The sequence below is a fragment of the Anas platyrhynchos genome, chromosome 12 (assembly GCF_047663525.1).
Source record: "Anas platyrhynchos isolate ZD024472 breed Pekin duck chromosome 12, IASCAAS_PekinDuck_T2T, whole genome shotgun sequence".
NCBI lineage: Eukaryota > Metazoa > Chordata > Aves > Anseriformes > Anatidae > Anas > Anas platyrhynchos.
This window is the reverse complement of record NC_092598.1, coordinates 12,000,827-12,018,625: the sequence shown is the minus strand read 5'-3', so window position 1 is coordinate 12,018,625 and position 17,799 is coordinate 12,000,827. Positions and strand designations below refer to the sequence as shown.

Sequence of the window (17,799 nt, the reverse complement as noted above, 5' to 3'; positions counted from 1 at the left end):
GTAAGGGAATGGCTCAAAGCTGCACCTGGGGAGGTTCAGGAGGGCTCCTGGGGTAAAGTTCTTCCCCAGGAGTGTGGCTGGGGGCTGGGATGAGCTCCCCAGGGAAGCAGCCACGGCCCAGGCTTGTCAAGAAGCATTTGGACAATGCTCTTGGGCACATGGGCTGCCTCTCAGGTGGCCCAGAGGTGGTCTCGGTGGTCCTTGCAGGTCCCTCCGGCCCCAGGAGATGCTGCGAAATCCCCATTTCCTGACAGCACCCTGGGGAGACAGCATTCAGCAAAGCCACCCGGTCCAACCGGGCACGCCTTTGTCCCCAAAATCTGCCATCCTCGGGCAGCTTCGCTTCCCCAGCGGCTTCCACCCGGAGAAAAACCAAGCGGGTCGCAGCGCCGGGCACGGAGGCGGCTCCGCTCCGGTACCGGGGGCGGAGGGGGGGGGCACCGGCAGGCGCCATCTTCCTGCCTGCCCCCTCCCGGGGCCGTCCCCGTTCCTTCCAGCGGGGGCTGGGCGGTGCCTGGGGGGCTGGCCGAGCGGCTCCGATCGCGGCTGCTCCGCTCCTGCAGCCTCCGGTGCCGCCGAGCTGGAGGAGATGGTGCTGGACCCGGGGGCGGCGGCGGCGGCGAGCGGGCAGGGCGGCGCCGTGCTGGGCGAGCTGCCGGAGCGCGATGGTTCCCGGCCGTGCTCCTCCTGCCCGTCCCCACCGCCTCGACAGGCAGCGGGATGCTCGGCCCGGTACCCGAGGGGGAGCCGGAGGCTGTCGGAGAGCGGCGCCGGGACGCGGCGAGGCGGCGGCGCTTGCACCGGGAGCGGGGGCAGGATGCGCTCCGCCGCTTCGCTGCCCCACATCGGGCGGCCGCGGGGCGAGGAGGGCGGCGGGGGAGGCGGGGGGGGACGGAGGAGCCCCTGCTTGCTCGTAGCCCTGCGGCCGCTCAACGTGGAGGCCGAACGGGAGAGGTTTTTCCGGGCCCGCTTCGCCTACGACCCGCAGTTCGAGTACGCAGAGCCGGTGCCCGAAGCCGTGCTGGATAAATACCGCGCCGCCTCCGACCGCTTCGTGGCCCAGGTGAGCCCGGTCTGCCGGCTCGGTGCACGGTGAGCCTTGAGTTGGGGGCTCTCCCCCGGAGCTTTCCCCGTTTTCTAAGGCCGGCGCCTCCGTTTGGGCGGTGGGAGCATCCCCCCGGGGCGCTCCGGTCCGCTCGGGTGTGCTGGGTTACGCCAAGGGCTGCGCGCTCCTCCTCTTCCTCCAGCCCCTGGAGGAAGGCCACGCGGGGAGGAATCCAAGGGTTGAGGTGTTGGTGACCTGAGAGCCCACCTTCAGCTCCAGGACCCCCGGCACCGGGACGTGGAGCTGGTGGAGAGGGTCCCGAGGAGGCCACGGGGATGGGCAGGAGGCAGCGGCACCTCTCCTGGGGGGAGATGCTGGGAGAGCTGGGGGTGTTCAGCCTGGAGAAGGAAAGACTCCAGGGAGACCCTACAACAGCCTGCCAGCCCCTAAAGGGAGCTGCAGGAGAGCTGGGGAGGGACTTTGTGTCATGGGTGTGTGGTGATGGGACAAGGAGTAACGGCTTTACATGAAAAGAGGGTAGGTTTAGAGTAGACACGTGGAAGAAATTATTGCTGTGAGGCACTGGAATGGGTTGCCCAGAGAAGTTGTGGATGCCCCATCCCCATCTAAGCTCTCCCTTAGTTAAATACTCCACTTTTACCAACAATACCTGGGGGATGGCCCCTCCTGGGGCTGGTCCACGCTCTGAGCCTCACGCTGCCTGCAGGTGTGCAGCCGTGGTTCGGAGCTGGTGCTCTGTGAGTGCACCTGGCACTTTTGGGTTAGAAACAAGGGGCGAGGAGCTGCAGCACGAGGTTGGCTTGCCTTCGAAGCAGCCCCCAGCCTGTGTGCCCTGGTGGCTGTGTCTGGTTTGTTTCCTGGAAAACCTCAAGGTTGTCCTGCACAGCACCCGTAACACGTCACTGCTGGCTGAGGGCACTCTTTATTTTGTCCAAGTAAGCAGTGCACACAGCAAACGGGGATGCACCATGCTCGAACTCATGCACGTTAAAAGTCCTGCTCACTCTTTGCTGAGGCCATGTGGAGCCTTTAGAGACCCATCTTGGTACGGGCCAGGATATCACACTGGTGTAGGAAAGGCTTGTTTGCAGTGATGACCATCTTAGTTGCTTCAGAGGAAGAGGAAAAATCCCTGTCATAAGTAACCGTCAGACTGGGACACAAGAGCTGCTTCTTTGCACCACTTGGTTGGGAGTTTTCCTGCAGTGTTTCAAAGAGCAGCTTCTTGACTGCTTATTTTCTTGGGTTTTGACCACTTACTTGTTCTTGTATTGCAGAGATGAGAAGAGAGTACTTGTTTTCACTTTGGTGTGCAGCAATCACATCACCTCGTGCTTCTGCATCTCCAGTTGGATGTTATCTGGGCTGCTCAGTCCCTTTCAGTAAACAACTTTCTAAGCAGTGAGCCATCTCCTGTGCTGTTCCTGCTGCACCTCTGCCCCAGTGACACTGGTGCCAGCAGTGCTTATTTCGGGGGAGGCAGTCTGATTCCTGTAATGACCTTGCTGGTGGCTTTTCAGTGATTTCTTTTGTCCCTTCCTGCATTTGAGTGGTGGTTGTATTTATTTATTTATTTATTTATTCTCTGATTAATGCAGTAAATGGAATTGTTCAGAGCTACTTCCCCTCTTTGAGTGCAGTTGACGTACAATATGAATAATTGAATGTATTTGTGTCTGTGCATTCCTTTGAATGAAGGTCTTCATAAATGGTGGGAATGTTCTCATCCTGGTTCTTGCACTCATTGCAAGAGATATTAGTGTTAAATATTTCTCTCTATCTCTACAAGTTCTCTGATGCCTGTGTGATGTGTCTTGGGAGAACGGAGGCTTTTCTGCCTCCTGGAAAAAGCACAGCACGCACCAGTCATGTTGAGAGCTAACATTTAAATTCTGTGATTTGGATGGGAAAGCCTTGTGGAGGTGAGTGCTCAGTTAAAGAGGAGATGAATGGGAATCCGGCAGCACTGGTGTCAGTGGTCCTTTGCTGGTACGCTGCAGTTGCCTCCTTTCAGTCCTTTTATTTTGGGAGACTTTTTTTCTAGGCAGCTAACAAATGTCTTTTAAAAAACCTGCATTAGTCATGGAGCTTAAATTAGTTGTGTGTTTGTTTTTTTTTTTCTAAGTTAACATCTCAGTGCAAACCAAAATCAGCTCCCTGTTCTTACTTTTCATCTTTTGAAATGAATGACCCCTCCAGTTCTGCTGAATCAGCTGCTCTGCACAGGCATTGTGGGCTTTTTGTTTGCTTGGGTGTGGTTTTTGCTTGCTTGTTTTTCATAGAAATTGAGTAAATCGGAAGGGTCCTCCTAGAGAGCAAGAAGTCTGTGTGTTGGCAACCCAGTTTGTTGAAGGATTGGGAACAGAATCGAGGCAGGGCTTGGACCCCACCTGAGTGCCTGCTGCCCCCCGACACGTGGTGGTGAGCGTGCTTGTGGGCTGAGCTGGTGACAAGCTCCTGCCCTGAGAGGCAGCCAGGACACTGTCTGGGCAGGAAGGGCTGACGTGGTGCTCAGCAGCTTCTCAGACAAGCAAATGTGGTGTCTTAGGAATTCTGCTGTCTGTGACCTGTCTGAAAGTCGGCGCAGAATGTGCTCTTTGTGCACCATCTGTGCCCAGTTCCTCTTTGCCTCGTGCTTTTGGTCTTCAGGCCCCGAGTGCATGGCTTGGGATGGGGCTGAGCAGCAGCGAAAGGGCTTGCAGAGAAGGTTGTGGTCACTGAGCTCCTGAAAGGAGGGGTTAAATGTTAGCTGTTAGAAGCAAGTGACCTTCAGGTAGGGAGCAAAGGTTGTGGAGCAGCAGGGCTTCTGGAGCCATGGCACGCCGTAGTGAGCTGTCGTCCCTCATCTTCAGCAGAGGTGGCAAGGTGGAGAGAAAAGAGGGGGGAATTCAAGAAGAAAATCACAGAAGTGGAACAATTTAAACAAACAAAAGCTGCTCCTGGAAAGACAGAATAAGTGAACTGAGAATGAAATTTAGCTGCTTAGGGGATATTGTTCAGGGAAGGAAAATCTGGAACTGATCTGGTCTGATCCAGGTGTGAATGCCAATTTGTTGGTTAGTACATAACCGTGCTTTTAATCCTCTGTGGAAGCCACACATCCTCCTGGTCCCCGACCTGGCTGTTCATGCCGTCAGCCCAGGTGCACTGAATGCTAGCACCACAATCATTTCCAGCCTGTAAAATACCAGTGATCAGCTTAACTTATCCCTCTTGCAGTAAGTGAAATATGCGTTAATAGGCTAGAGAGAGTCATTGCTTGAAATTGACAATGCAAACTCACTTTCTGGGGAAGAAACAGACTAATAAATGTTTGTATAGATGGTCCATGAATATTAGTGCTAATAAAATAGCAGATGCTGCTCTTACTAAGATGCTGTTCTTCCATTAGACCGGTTGTGTTGAGACCCTGCCTGAAGAAGAGGAAGCAGCATTGCAGCCAAGAGAAATGCTCATTGTGGAGGCTTTGCTGCATGGCGTGCTCCTCTGCTGACAGTTTGCATTTGCGGTCCTGACCCTTTTGTGTCCTGAGTGCTTTGTCGAAATTGTCGTTTCTACAGAAGTTCTGCAAAGCAGATGTGGTAGCTGGTGAAGAGCAAACAGCCTGAGCTGCTGCAGTGATTTTAACTTCCCCACCTCCTTTTTAAAAACTCTGCAGCTGATTTATATGAATTTTGTTGCCCTGATATGGCAGAGGGCAACAAAGATTCGTACTTCTTACAGCTCACTCTTCTGCAACTCCAGTCATGAGCCCTGTTTTCATACTTGCTACTTTTATGCCAGGCCAGAAGATATCTTGTGCCAGGAGCTGTGCTCTATCAGGTGCCTTCCATGCTGTGAGTTCCTGAATTCAGCCCAGTGTTGCAATAAGCAACTAATAAGCAAGTTAATAAATTTGCAAACACTAAAGTTTCAAAGAGGAAGCGAAAGCAGGAAAGATTAAAGTAATCATGGCTTTAACATCTAGAAGCGGCATGCTGCATACGGTAAGGCTGTTTCGGTTCTGCTTTGCCCGATTCCCAAAATAGACACTTGTGAGGATTTCTGAAACAATAAAACACAGACAGAATGTGCTGGCAGTGTCACGTATCGATCTGTCCTGGTACTTGCCTATTCTCGAGATGTCCTAGCCTTACTCTTCTGTTAGGTAGCACAAAAATATCTCACCTCGCTGGCTCTTGACACTTTGCAGTTGTTTGAATCCTTTCTCAGGGATTTCTTCAGCTGCGTTTTGGTACACCTGGGAGTTCTGGTGCTGTGGAAAAGGTACTTGAGAGCAGAGAGGATGTTTTGCCTGATATCTTGTTTGTATGTGTGTGTGACAGGCGATTAGGATCATCCATGCTGTCCTGGAGAAGTATGGGACCTACGAGAGCTTCGAAGTTGCCACTGGTGGGAGACTGCTGAGCAAATGCCAGATCTGGTCTGTTATCCGAAAGTACATGCAGAAGGAAGGCTGCGTGGGAGAGGTAATCATCGCCCTTGTTTTTTATCAGTTGTAAAATAAATGTGCAAAATATTTTATTTTTCACCAGTGCTTTTGTTCAGCAAAGCATCGATTCTGATAACAGTCCAATTAAGAGGTGTTTTGGGTACAGAGGACCTGTAAAAAAAAAAACCCTACTCACCAGGGGAGAGAAGCTTGGGAAACCTGTGTCTCGGGGCAGGAGTTAAAGTAGTATCTGAGACCTGAGTTTGTAGTGCAGTATGCAGTAAACAAACTTGGTGGCAATTTTGTTTGCAAAAAGATTTCACGAAGGTTTTCAGCAGTCCTCTGCATTGCTGTGTCACTTCTGGAGATGCTGGACTCATTCTGAGGAGCTTCTTCAGGCTATTTAGGGCTCCCAGCAAAGGCCACCACTGCGTAAGACTCTGGAGGTGGGTTGGGCAAATGTGGACAACTACAGGATTTTTTTTAGCCTGGCCGTTGCCTGATGCAAGCTGAGGGCCGGGTGTTTTGTGCAGCTTTTGGAAAGCTGGGAGGGGCAGCGTGCTCCTGAACCTGGCCTCGAGGAAGAGCAGGGTTTGGAGCAGGAAGGAGCGAAGGGGAGCAGGTCTACCTTTCTCTTCCACCTTGCAGTAAATCGCTCTGCTTTTCTACTCTGAACTGTGGCTTCCTTCCATCTCTGGCTTGGCTCCTGGCATCCTGGAGTTGGGGAGCAGGTGCTAGTTGTGTCCCTCCTCCTCCCCCCAGTTTCCCTTGATTTCTCATTCCCGAAATATCTCCCTTTTATGCTTGAGAGACAGCGGAGCTGCTGCTTGGCCACATGGCCAGGCACACAGGGTGGGGAGTATTTTGCTGCCTCCATAAGGCATCAATTACCGTTGGGAAGAATAACCTATTTCTGCTAGCGGTGGTATGGCAGAAATCTCCGACAGCTGGGTTCATTCACATGTTCAAAAGCAGAGATGGGGGAGAGATTTCCTGCTGTTCTCTGGGATGTGCTGGGTTATGGCGCTTTGAAACTCCAAGCTGAGGCTTTCAGAGTGGCAAATACCTCGCTGAGGTATTACTGGGGGTGATTCAGCTGCGTGGGAAGGAGGGTGGAAAGTTCAGCACCTCTTGCTGCTCCTTGCTGCACACGCTGTGCTGCTTTCTGACAGTGCCCGCTGGGCGCAGACCTAGGTCTGGTGAGGCAGGAGGGATTTTCAACTGGCTTCCTGAAGTTAGCCAAATAACCTGCCCCCTTCCAAAGAAAACAAAACCCCTGCTGCTCTGTAACAGTGGAATTGCAAGAAACTAAGCCAAAAATCTCAGGCACTTAAATAAGCAGTGAAAAGACAAGTTCCTTCCTTTCATCTTGTTTACCTCTTGGTTCCTGCTCTGCCAGGGGCTCTGTCCCTTTCTCCCTCATCTCAAAGTCTTGGTGAAAAGCTGAAAACAAAATGTACCTGTGTATGTTCACCTCACCCAGTGGTCTCTGCCTGCTCCTTGTCCTCCTGATGCTGCTGTCACAGTTGCGTGGTTGGAAACCTGCTCTCCTTTAACACCGAGCTCACAGGGATTATAAAGCAGGGCGAGGAGCTTAAGGATTTGTCTCTTCCAAGAGTGTTTCCTGGCAGCTGGACATGCACGGGGAGGAGGGATGCCCCGTGGCTTCGTTTAAGGGGCTTTCTCCTCTTCCTGCCTGCAAGATGTGTGCGAAACACTTCCACGGCTGCAGGGCCGAGCGGTGAGAGGTATTTCTGGGCCTTGCTTTGCTTTTTGCTTGCAGAGTTGCCTTTGGCTGTAGGACACAAGGAGGCACAGTCAGCATGCCCGAGTGCTAGCTGGTGTAGGAGGCTTCCTCGCCTCTTGGCAGCAGTGCAGGGTTCAGGTGAAGTTCCTCCTCCAGCTCCACTTGGCTTGCTCGGAGGTCCCCGGAGGTGTCCCTGGGATGTGGATGTGGTACCAACGTCCTCCTCAGCCCCTGTTCTCTGTACATGCTAGGCTGGTAGCAGGCAGTGGTTTGGGGGTTGGTTTTGTTTGTTTAGCTTTGGGGTTTTGTTTGTTTTGTATTGAAAACCCAAATGACAAAACAAACAAACAGAACTGAAGTCTTTACACCTTTCACTTCTGCAGAAGTTTCCTTGCCCCCCAGGGATTACCTGTCAGCCAACAATGTGTCTTTACAAAAAGAATCATACTTTGTTCTCGAATCTTAACTTATAAACACCTGTTTATGTTCTCTCTCTTAATTTTATTAATTGATTAAATTCAGCTATTACGTTCCTCTCTGCTAATCTAAAACAAATTTCTCCATCTGGGCAGAAAAACATCTTTTCTTAAATATTAGCGCTATGACTGACTTTCTGCCAGCCCTGTTTAATTTTCCCTTTGTTCAGGGGAACTAAGAGTTCAATTATTATGTTTGCACATCGGAGTGCAAGGTACATGGCTCATTTATTCTGAAACTTCTGATAAGCACTTGTAAAACCATTCAAGCATTGGCTTGTGCATTACCAGTCACTACAAATCGTGCTGAATTTCCCTGGGGAAGGGAAGAGGGAAGTGTTTCACCTGTTCCTGCACAGCAAGTGTTGTGAAACGTTGCTCCTGGAATGGGACAAAAACGTGCTGGAACTCCTGTCGCTGCCGCATCGCTCATGATTTCACACCCTGTCGAGGCACAGAGTGGTTTCACGGAGCCATCTACCTCCCTCCCCTCCCTGCTGCCTGTGTCTGTATTGCCTGACTTCTGTGTGCTGCACCCTGTCTGCTCGGTAGCGCTGTTTGCTTTTCTGTTGCCAGTTTCACCTTGCACACTAATCATAAGGAGTTTCTTTTTTAAAAGAAAAAAGAAACTCTGCTCGTGGGGCCCCGCAGGTCACCCAGCTGCGAGCACCCTGCGGTTTCCCCGTCGCCTTGGCTGCAGAGCATCGCTCTGGCAGGATGCAGGAGGCACCGCCACCCCGCAGGGCTCAGTACGGGTTTTCCTGGTACAGGTCTCAGCCTTGCGGTGCCTCCCCAGTCAAAGAATCAGAACAGCTTGGTTTGGAAGGGACCTTAAAGTTCATCCAGTTCCAACCCCATCAGACGTGGAAGAGCACAGACCCGGGCTATGCGGTGCTGCTGTGACTTGTCAAACTGCCCTAGGAGCTTTTCTCTGTGCTGCAGAGGCTTCCTCAGCACTGGGGCCTGCCCCAAAACCACGAGGTGCTGCATATTTGGGAGCTGGGCACGCAGCTTGGGCTGTTGGCCTGCAGCTGAGGAAAATGCCATCAAAAGCTTGTGTCTGGTGGGGCCAAAGTGTTCGCGAGGGGCTGTGGGTGTGCAAGCATGGCTGCTGCTTCCTCTGCCTGGCCTGGCTGCGGCGCAACTCCAGACCTTCAGCTCCAACCCCTGCATCAACCAGAAACACGAAGTCGAAACTTGCGCTGCTTCTCTTCCCAGCTAATTAGCAAGCAAACAGCCCTCGGGGGGATGCTAAAATAGAGCTGCCTGGCCCGAGCGAAGCCCCAGGACAAACCCTTGCGCAACATCTAGAGGAGTCTTTCCAAAACTGGCAAGGAGGATGATTGTTTGGGTGTGCAGTAGGAAAGGAGGTTCACCTCGCTCTGGTGCTCCATCGATCTGAGCAGCCTGCGAAAGGCAGGGCCAGTGGCGTTAGCTGCCAGGGTGGTGTCAGTGCAGAGTGCTCCCCTCACACCCCCGCGCCCATCCCTGGCACTCGAGGTGCAGAGGGACGGGCTGAGCTGTGATGAAGGCAGGAGACCAGTGTCCAGCACGCCAGGGAGCATGTTTACAGGTAAGTATTTGCACCACAATTAACTTTGTGTATTTGAGAGTTTCTGTGGCCGGGTCCAAGCTGCAGGTTCTGAAGCTGTTGTGGTTGTGTTCTGCCTCAGGGCTGAGGTGATGCTGCCGGAGCTCGGAGGCCTCCTTACAGTTGTCCTGGATGTCCCAGCTGCTCCCAGTTCGCACCAAAGTAACCTTTGGCTCTGTTGGTAAGTATTACGCAGTCGTCCACGCCACTGTGAAATGTCCTTCGTTTTAGTGCTGCTGGCTAGCACATCCCCAGGGCCTGCCAGCAGTGCTCGCCCTGCCCCATCCCACCCCAACCTGCCAGCACTGAGCAGACACCCTGCTGTCAGTGCTGCAGAGCTGCTGAGAGGCTTTGGCTCCATCAGCAGCCCCTGCTTCCTCCCACAGTTTTTGGGGACGAGCTCTTTTCTCTGTCGTTACACCCACAAACCGCGCAGACAGCTTCGTGGCCCACAAGGATGTGCTGGAGATTGTGCTTGGAATTCAGGCCTGAGCGGTGAATACTGGTCAAAACGGGAGAAATCACAGATCTGGAGAGCTGGCCCTTCTGCCCCAGGAATAAGACTTTGGCTGCAGCTGTAATCTGTTCTCACAGGATCTGTGCCTAGGCAAAATGGGGGTCCTGAAATAAGGAGAGTGATGCTGCCCATCATGGATATGGGCTGTCCAGTGTAATTTCTCTGCAGAACCTGACTTTATTAAACGCCTCTAAAAAGTCATCAGGCTTTCCTAAAAAAGGATGATCAAGGAATTACAAGGCAAATTTTTGCCTGTCTTCAAATTGTGGTGTGCCCCAACCGCCCTGCATGCATCCATGAGACCATGTTGTTGGCGCTCACATGTGGACTATGATGTGCAGCTGTCCCCTTGGCTGCAGGGCTCCTCATCCTTCAGGTGGTCACTGACCCTCTTTTTCAGCCCTCACAGCAGTCTGCTTTCTTCCTTCGGTGGTTTTGTTCCTCTGCCCAACGCTGTTTTCTCTTACCTCCTGCTTAGGAGACCTTCATCCATTTTCCCCTGAATGTCACATGGCCTTTAGCCACTGCAGACCAGTGTCTTCCTGAGTCAGGTGTTGGTGTGTGCAAAACCCCTTCCATTCATCTGACCAGTTTTGAACCATTGTAAACCCCCCAAAGCAGGGTGCACAGTTTACTGATGTTTCTTTGTCCTGAATCTGCATCCTAATCAATTTACTTGATGTCATCTAGCTCTTGTACAGAAATGGTTTCCTTTTCATATAGTTGGGTTCAGTGTTGCTGTTCTGTGTTGTTTTTACCTTTTCTTGACCATGAGAGAAGAAAAATAAAAAGTCACAACTGCTGCTTTTGACTTGAATTCTTCCTCTAAACATTCAGGGATGTTCTTGCTTGGATTTTTCCTTGATGCACATTGTGCTGAGGGAGTGCACATTGTGCTTTCTTCCTTTTAATTCTTACTGGATTACCCCAAAAGTGCTTGTGTCACTAGGCATCTAGACCTGGTTTCTGCATAGAGCATCACATTCTCAGCCACCTTTTATTTTCCAGCAGTTGGTTCTGTTCTCCTTGCTCACCTTGGTGGGTGTCAGATAGGAAGAGGGAAGGAAAACAGATGGCTTTGAACTGCTCCATCTGCCTCCTGTTTATCAGACACGATACCAAAGACTGATGGGCAGTGCTTGCCTTGCAGTGTGGCTAGATTTAATCCTTTTTTGCCAAGGCCCTTGTTGAATGCGTGACTGTGTCAGCAGATCATCAGGCTTCAGCACTGAAGGCCTGTGCCATCAGGGCCTGGTGATACCTCGGGCCTACACGCGAAGCATTTTCCCCTTGTCTGAAGAGGGACTCCCCTGGCCCAGGTTACATTCTTCAGCATGGCATTCCCCAATATTGTCCATGGACAGCTCAGGTTATCATGAAGCCTGGCTGGTTTTCTTCGGTGCCAGTGCAGGCAGGAAGGGAGGGCTGGGTGTTGTCACAACGGCGGCGATGATCTGCACGGAGCATTGACCTCTGTAACTTGATCGGTGTTGTTAGACTCCCAGGTTTATGCAATATTGCTGTCATTTGCATGGAATCTGTTACAGAGTTGTTTTCACAGTTAGCTTTTGAACTATTGAAACTTGAACTGCTCAGGGGATGCCAAGTGAGCAGCAGCCACCTCCCAGAAATCACCAGCTGGGATAATCCCAGTGAAGCAGCTCCCACTGGTGCAGAGCTTAGAGGAGCCCTGGAAAACCACTGAATGCGTGGTGTTGTCCTTGTGGAGTTTGGTGTTGAGTGGTCAAGGATGGACAATTGGAAAATGGAGAAAAACAGAGAACTCAGTGAATTATTTTTATTATTATTTTAAATAGACTGGGGAAAAACAGAGGTAAGAGAGAGCATTTACCCTAGGGGAAAATATGTTTTTTTTCTGTATCTACCCAGGATTTTCTAGTACCCAAATTCCAACCCCCTTGTGTTCTTTTTCCCTGTAGGGGCAATTAAGAGTGACAAGACAGCAAGATGTGGACCTTGCCTGGCCTGTCCCAGCCAGCTGAGCATCGTGTGCTAGCTGGTTTTCTTGTAGTTGAAACCCACAAGCTGGCACAACACATCGTCCTGTGCTCTTCGTAGAAGCTGTAGGTCAAACAGCAAAGCCTGGGGGACACGGGACTCTGAGAGGAGTTCAGGCACCAGTTCTGTGCTGAAGAACACAGCAATGACTTCAAGGGAGCAGGAAGAGTGCTGTGACAACAAAATGCATTCCTTTTACTTTAAGCTCTGCCCCTTGTCTCTTCCCTTCCCCTCCCAGGTTCCAGGATTTCAGCTAGCTGTATTTGGGATTGCAACGCAGGATGTCTTGGTTGCATTCCTGTCACACCAAGCCGACATAAAAGATGGGAATTGGTTAAAATAATACCAAAGTTTGGCTCATATGTGCCTCCTTATTTCTGCTTACAGTGAAGCTGCCTCTGGTTTTCAGCTGCATCTCCTAAAATCTGCAGGACCCAGCTCACCAAGGTACCAGGTCAGGACTTGTGCCTGAGGACAAGGTCCAGAGCGGTGACCTCTGCGTGCTGGCTGGGTGCAGGAAAGAGCAGCAGAAGTGCAATTTCTATTTATTTTGAATTGTTTACTGGAACAGAAATAAAGCTCAAGAATGCTCCTACGTTAAAAGTAAATTTGCAAGTCTTTTCTCTGTGTTTTCTGTAGTTGTATATTTTAATCCAGTTGATTGTGTTATAAGTCTTTTATGCTGTTAATTCGCACAGTAGTAGATTCTGCTCTGTTATGAAGCACTTCTGGCTTTAACACGATAATAAATCTGGGTTTAAAACAAACTGATTCAGTCTGCTCTCTTTCTTTAAAAAAAAAAAGAACTGTAGTGTAGTAGTATGTGTGTGCATCGGTTTGGGCTATGCTAGCAGTTTGGCAGTGAAAGACGAGAAGCTGAGAGGCAATTCTTGCTCAGGAGTGTGATGTTGACAGGTTTCTGCTTTTCATCCTGAAAAGTTTCAACCGTGAAATAACTGATTTTAGAGTTCATACGTGTGTGGCAGATGGATTTTTGAGATACAAATGGTATGTGCCTGTAGTATGTGCCCATAGTCCTGTAGGCTTGGCTTAATGGGGTTTGGTTCTTCCTCTTGCTGGGCGATGCAGGATCCCACTCGTGGATGGGTCTGAGAGCACTGATGTTGGATGTGAGTAGCTGTCTTGGTTCCATCATGCACAATGTCCAGGTTTCCCAAAATAGCCATTTCTTTCTGTATATTTACCTGTCCTGCTGAGGATTGCAGCTGGCAAGTGCCCAAGTAGGAAGCCTGACTACCATGTGTGTGGCTGGCAGCTCGTGCTGCGGGTATGTTGGATGGATCTGTCCTTGTTACTCTTCTCTCGAAGCCTTAAAAGGGAGAATATAAAGGAGATGAAGGTGTGAAAATGGAGCCAGGTTCCCTTGTGGGATATTTTTGGTGGGTGCTGTAGAGGTTGGACCCACAACACAGCAGTTAAGGCCCTGTGAGACGTTCCCATTGCTGTGTGTGTAGTGCTGAAGGAAAGGGGGCAATGAAATAGCTCTGTTGGGGCAAAGTGGCAAAGCTGGTGCTCGTTGTGCTTTGTTTCACATTGCATTGTACTGGAAAACGTGCTTCTCCCACTCCTGTGGCTTGCAGGCCTGGTCTGGGCTAGCAGGGGTGAGGAGAGAGAGGCTTCAGGACACGCTGCTTGCCTGATCTTGGGCAGTTTATCACAAGTAAAATGCTGAGGGTTAACTGGGCCACAAACTGCACCAGTCTCCACAGCTGCTGCTGATGGAGGGAGGAAAATCCCAGTGTCACCAGAGGGGGTTTAGGGAGGTTAGCCATCTTTTGGTTGGGGACTGGCTGGGCATTGCTCTACCCGTGGGAGGTGGTGGTTGAAGATGGAAAGCCGCATGTGGCCCTTGGTCCTGCAGCCTGCAGGGAGCTGCCTGCAGCAGGAGGGGTGCTGGGGATGTGCTGGCCAGGGCAGCCAGCTCCAGCACAGCCTGCTCAGAGTCCGTGGCTGTAGTAAGGCTAGAGGAGCTATTTCATGTTGGGGTCCAGGCCCATCCTGCTACATCTCTTTGCAGGGGGATTAGCTGTTCCTCCCGCCATGTGTGTCCCCTCTCTCCCTGCCCAGGAATTGGCCGTGGCTTTCCCAGGGTACAGGAGTATTGCCAAGATTGGTTAGGGCAAGCATTTCACAGTCACTGAATCACAGGATGGTTGGAAAGGGACCTCTGGGGGTCATCTAGTGCAGCCCCCTGCTCAAGCAGGGTCACCTAGAGAGGTTGCCCATTTCTCATCAAGTCCAGAGAGCCCCCCGGTACCTAAAGTTTTGACATACCTCCTTTCTGGACCAGAACAGTTTTAGCATGTTTTCTCTGGACACTTTAAAGCATGACCCAAACCATCATCCAGCAGTCCCAGGCTGTGTGTCGGGGAGGCTTGCTAACAGCCTCTTGCCTCCTTCTCCCTCCCACACAGGTGGTGGTGCAGCTCACCGACGACCTCCTGTCCCAGGCCGTGATGATGGTGGAGGACAGCCGCCCGACGCTGGCCATCAACCTGGCCGGAGCCCGGCAGTACTGGCTGGAGGGCATGCTGCGCCACGAAATAGGTCAGCGGGGCCGGGGCAGCGACGGGGACCGTGAGCAGGGAGGAGGCAGAGCATCCCCCGATGGCCTTGCTTCTCCCAGCCCCAAGGCCGTGATGCTCATCAGCATCACGGCCTTGGGGCTGGGAGAAGCAGGCAGGATGAACACGATGGGGTTAAGCTTTTGGTCACCAAATTGTCCCTGGCTGACGATGCTCGCTTTTGTCCCCCACCCCACCCAGGCACCCACTACATCCGCGGGGTGAACAACACCCGCCAGCCCTGGCACAGCTCGGAGGGCCGCAAGCAGTACAGCCTGAAGCCCGCCAACCCCACGGAGGAAGGCTTGGCCAGCCTGCACAGCGTCCTGTTCCGCAAGCAGCCCTTCCTCTGGCGTGCGGCCCTGCTCTACTACACCATCGAGCGGGCCAGCCGCCTCTCCTTCTCCGCCCTGTTCCAGGACCTGGAGCAGTACGTCCAGGACGCCAGTGTGCGGTGGGAATACTGCGTGAGGGCCAAGCGAGGCCAGACCGACACCTCGCAGCCAGGTAGAGCTCGGGGAGCATGAAGCCTTCCATTTTTGGAAGTTTTTTATTATTATTATTCACTCAAACAAGCGTGTTTTGGTGCTGGGCGGCTTTACCATCACCAGGCTCACAGCCAGAACGTCCTTTAAAGCGGTGGCTCTGCTCCCGTCTCATCCCCAGCTCTGCTTTCACATGGGTTTACGCTTATCTTTGTGGCAGTTTTGCACGCAGGACAGCCCCATCACCTCTCCGGCTGCTCAGAGTCAGGCAGGGGTGGATGGGGCAGCCTGGGGAGGCCTGAGAGATCATCCCAGTTCAGTAGGCCTGGGCAGAGCAGCTTGTACAAGCTCCCAGGGAGCCACAGGAGAAAGAGAGCATTTTTTAGGGGGTGTATTTAGATTCTTGTATTAAAAAATATATATATAATCTCAAGGAATGGTGAGTGTCCCTGTGAGAGGCTCTGCTGCCTTCCCTTCTTTCCCAAGGTGGAGGCTTCTCAGCACGAGTCCCCAGTGCTGGCTCTGCTCATCCCTTGGGCCTTTCCTTCCATCACACCCAGGAGGATAAGGCTTATCCTGGGGCAAGCTCCTGATCACACTTCCTTCTTTTCCAGGCTGCTTCAGTAAGGACCAGGTGTACCTGGACGGGATTCTCCGCATCCTGCGACATCGGCAGACCATCGACTTCCCTTTGCTGGCTGCCCTTGGAAAGGTGACAGCACGGGGCAGCAGCTCGAGCACCGCACCAGGAAGGGGTTTTCTGGTTTGGGGCAGCCAGGACTGCTATCCTGGGGAGAGCAAATATGGGTTTTTCTTGGGGGAATAGGATGAGACTGTTTCAGATGTGGTCTCAGCTTCCCTCCATACAACAGAAATGAGCTTCAACCTTGGCTGGAAGGCATTCAGCTCTTTGTATTTCTGTGTACTTAAGGGTCTCCAGCTAACACAGAAAGGCTGTGGGAGCTCTAAAGACACAAGGACGGCTGGGACAATCTGTCCTCCTCCATGGGACACCTTTGGGGAGAGGCTGGAGATGGATCCACTGGGTTAAGCTGCTCTGGGAACCTTCCATGGGTCTCTTCCCTCTGCTCAGAGAGTGCATCCTGGAGAGTATGGCTTTTCTGATTTAGGGAAAACCACAGAAACATCAGATAGGCTGCTCTGCAATTGCAACCAGCGATGGATTTTGTGTACCCACATTGAGACACTGGTGGGGGGCTGGGGTCTCAAAGCCATTACATCTTATTTTACATATGTTTTTTGGTTGGTTGGTTTTTTGTTGTTGTTATTAAATATGCTAGCACATATAAGCTCAGCATCATTACTTGTCCCTAGAATAACAACAAAAAGACCAAAACCACAAACTCGTCCTTGTAATTCCTCTCACCTGGTGCCTCCCCACAGGCTGGGGGGGGATTTGGGCAAGATGAGGGTGGAAACCCCAGCTGGGCAGGCAGAAAGGTCACAGGGGGACAGAAACCTTTCATTGGCACCCACTGACCTGCCCTCTCCTTTCTTCCCATCAGGTCTCCTACGAAGATGTGAACCGCCTGAAGAAATTTGGGGTGCTGGAGAAGGCCCGCATCCCCCACTTCATGCAGGACCTGGAGCGGTACATGAAGCAGCTCGACCACATCGTCACCACCAACCAGCTGAACGAGCAGGAGCTGGAGGAGCTGCTGCCCGACTGAGCGGCACCGGGCACCCCGCGTGTCTCAGCGCAGCCTGCCAGCACCTGGCTGCTGCTGCTGGCCCTATTTATTCGGTATTTATTGGGGCTGTCGAGCCAGTCCTTGCCTGGAGGAGACAGCACAGCTTGGGCTTCCATCCGGGAGGCCAACGTGCATGTACCGCTGCGCAGGGTAGCGCAGCCGAGATGGTCAGTGTGGTTGTTGTTGATTGTCCTCCCCCCGCCCAGCTCCGTGCATTTTGGGGAGCGCCGTGCCGCTCTGCGTGGTTTTGGGGAGACAAGGGTTTGGAGAGAGCCAGGGCAGAGCCTGGGAGCTGCACCAGTCCCGCAGCAGGAGGCTGCGCTGGGCTGGTTGCAATGGGGAGAGCATGGGAGGGTCCTCAGGGTGCCAGGGGATGTTCCCAGCTCCCCTCATGCCCTCCCTGGCAGCAGGAGATACTTCAATTCCCTCAAACAACCCCTGCTCTCCCTGCTCCTAGGTATCTGCCCTGTCCCAGCAGCCCATGCAGACCCATATAAAGTCATTATTGCGCACCCCAAATCCAGCCACTGCCTGGCATCAAGGCACTGGAGGACTCGGGGCGGGGAGCTGGCTTGATGTTATGAAAAAAAAGGTGTAATAAAAAACATGTAATGGAAACTACGTGTTGGCAAAATGTTATGGATCGCAGCGAGTGCGAAAGCCTGGCTGGCACCCCTGCTAACACAGCTTGCTCACATGGGCAAAGCTGCATGTTTCTGAGCTGGTGCGTCAGGAGCAGGAAGGGGTCACCAGGGTGTAAAACCCCCTAATGAGCAGGGACAGCACGAGTAAATCAAAGCAGGCAACAGCAGGCGTTGCCCTGAGCCATACGTGGTTTCTAATGTGGGATCTCTGCCACAGTCACAGCACCCCAGCTAAGCCATCCAGGGGAGTTTTTAAGGCAAGAAGAAAAAAAGAAAAAAGGATTTTTTTTTTTTGCGTTTGTTAGCTGGAGCTTTTCATCCCACTGAGCTTCCCTAAAGGTAGCACAGGCCAATCTCTCCAGAGAGCCCAGGCTCAATCCCAAGAGCTCCAAGTTTGGCTGCAAGCTCAGTTCACAGCACTCCAGCTGCTCTGGACACTCCCAGTCTCCCAGGGCAGCTGAGGCCCCTCTGCAGGCTGCTGATACTGCAGCAGGCAGGACAGCACGGAGCAGGTGTGGGAAGGGA

At 52.3% G+C, this 17,799-nt stretch overlaps 1 protein-coding gene and 1 long non-coding RNA gene across 2 annotated transcripts; both read left to right on the top strand.

The window, feature by feature from the left end:
- The first annotated feature begins 363 nt into the window (after nucleotides 1–363).
- MATCAP1 (microtubule associated tyrosine carboxypeptidase 1) lies at nucleotides 364–17,248 on the top strand. The gene is made up of 6 exons (XM_027466325.3): nucleotides 364–1,063; nucleotides 5,392–5,535; nucleotides 14,284–14,416; nucleotides 14,635–14,940; nucleotides 15,533–15,630; nucleotides 16,445–17,248. Exons 1-6 carry the CDS (start codon nucleotides 590–592, stop codon nucleotides 16,607–16,609), a joined length of 1,320 nt encoding a protein of 439 aa, XP_027322126.3. The 5' UTR covers nucleotides 364–589; the 3' UTR covers nucleotides 16,610–17,248.
- Nucleotides 5,542–12,615, top strand: LOC110351762 (uncharacterized). Its single transcript, XR_005268882.2, has 3 exons — nucleotides 5,542–9,294; nucleotides 9,395–9,493; nucleotides 11,770–12,615. It is a non-coding gene; the product is annotated as an uncharacterized lncRNA (long non-coding RNA).
- Nucleotides 17,249–17,799: the final 551 nt, after the last annotated feature.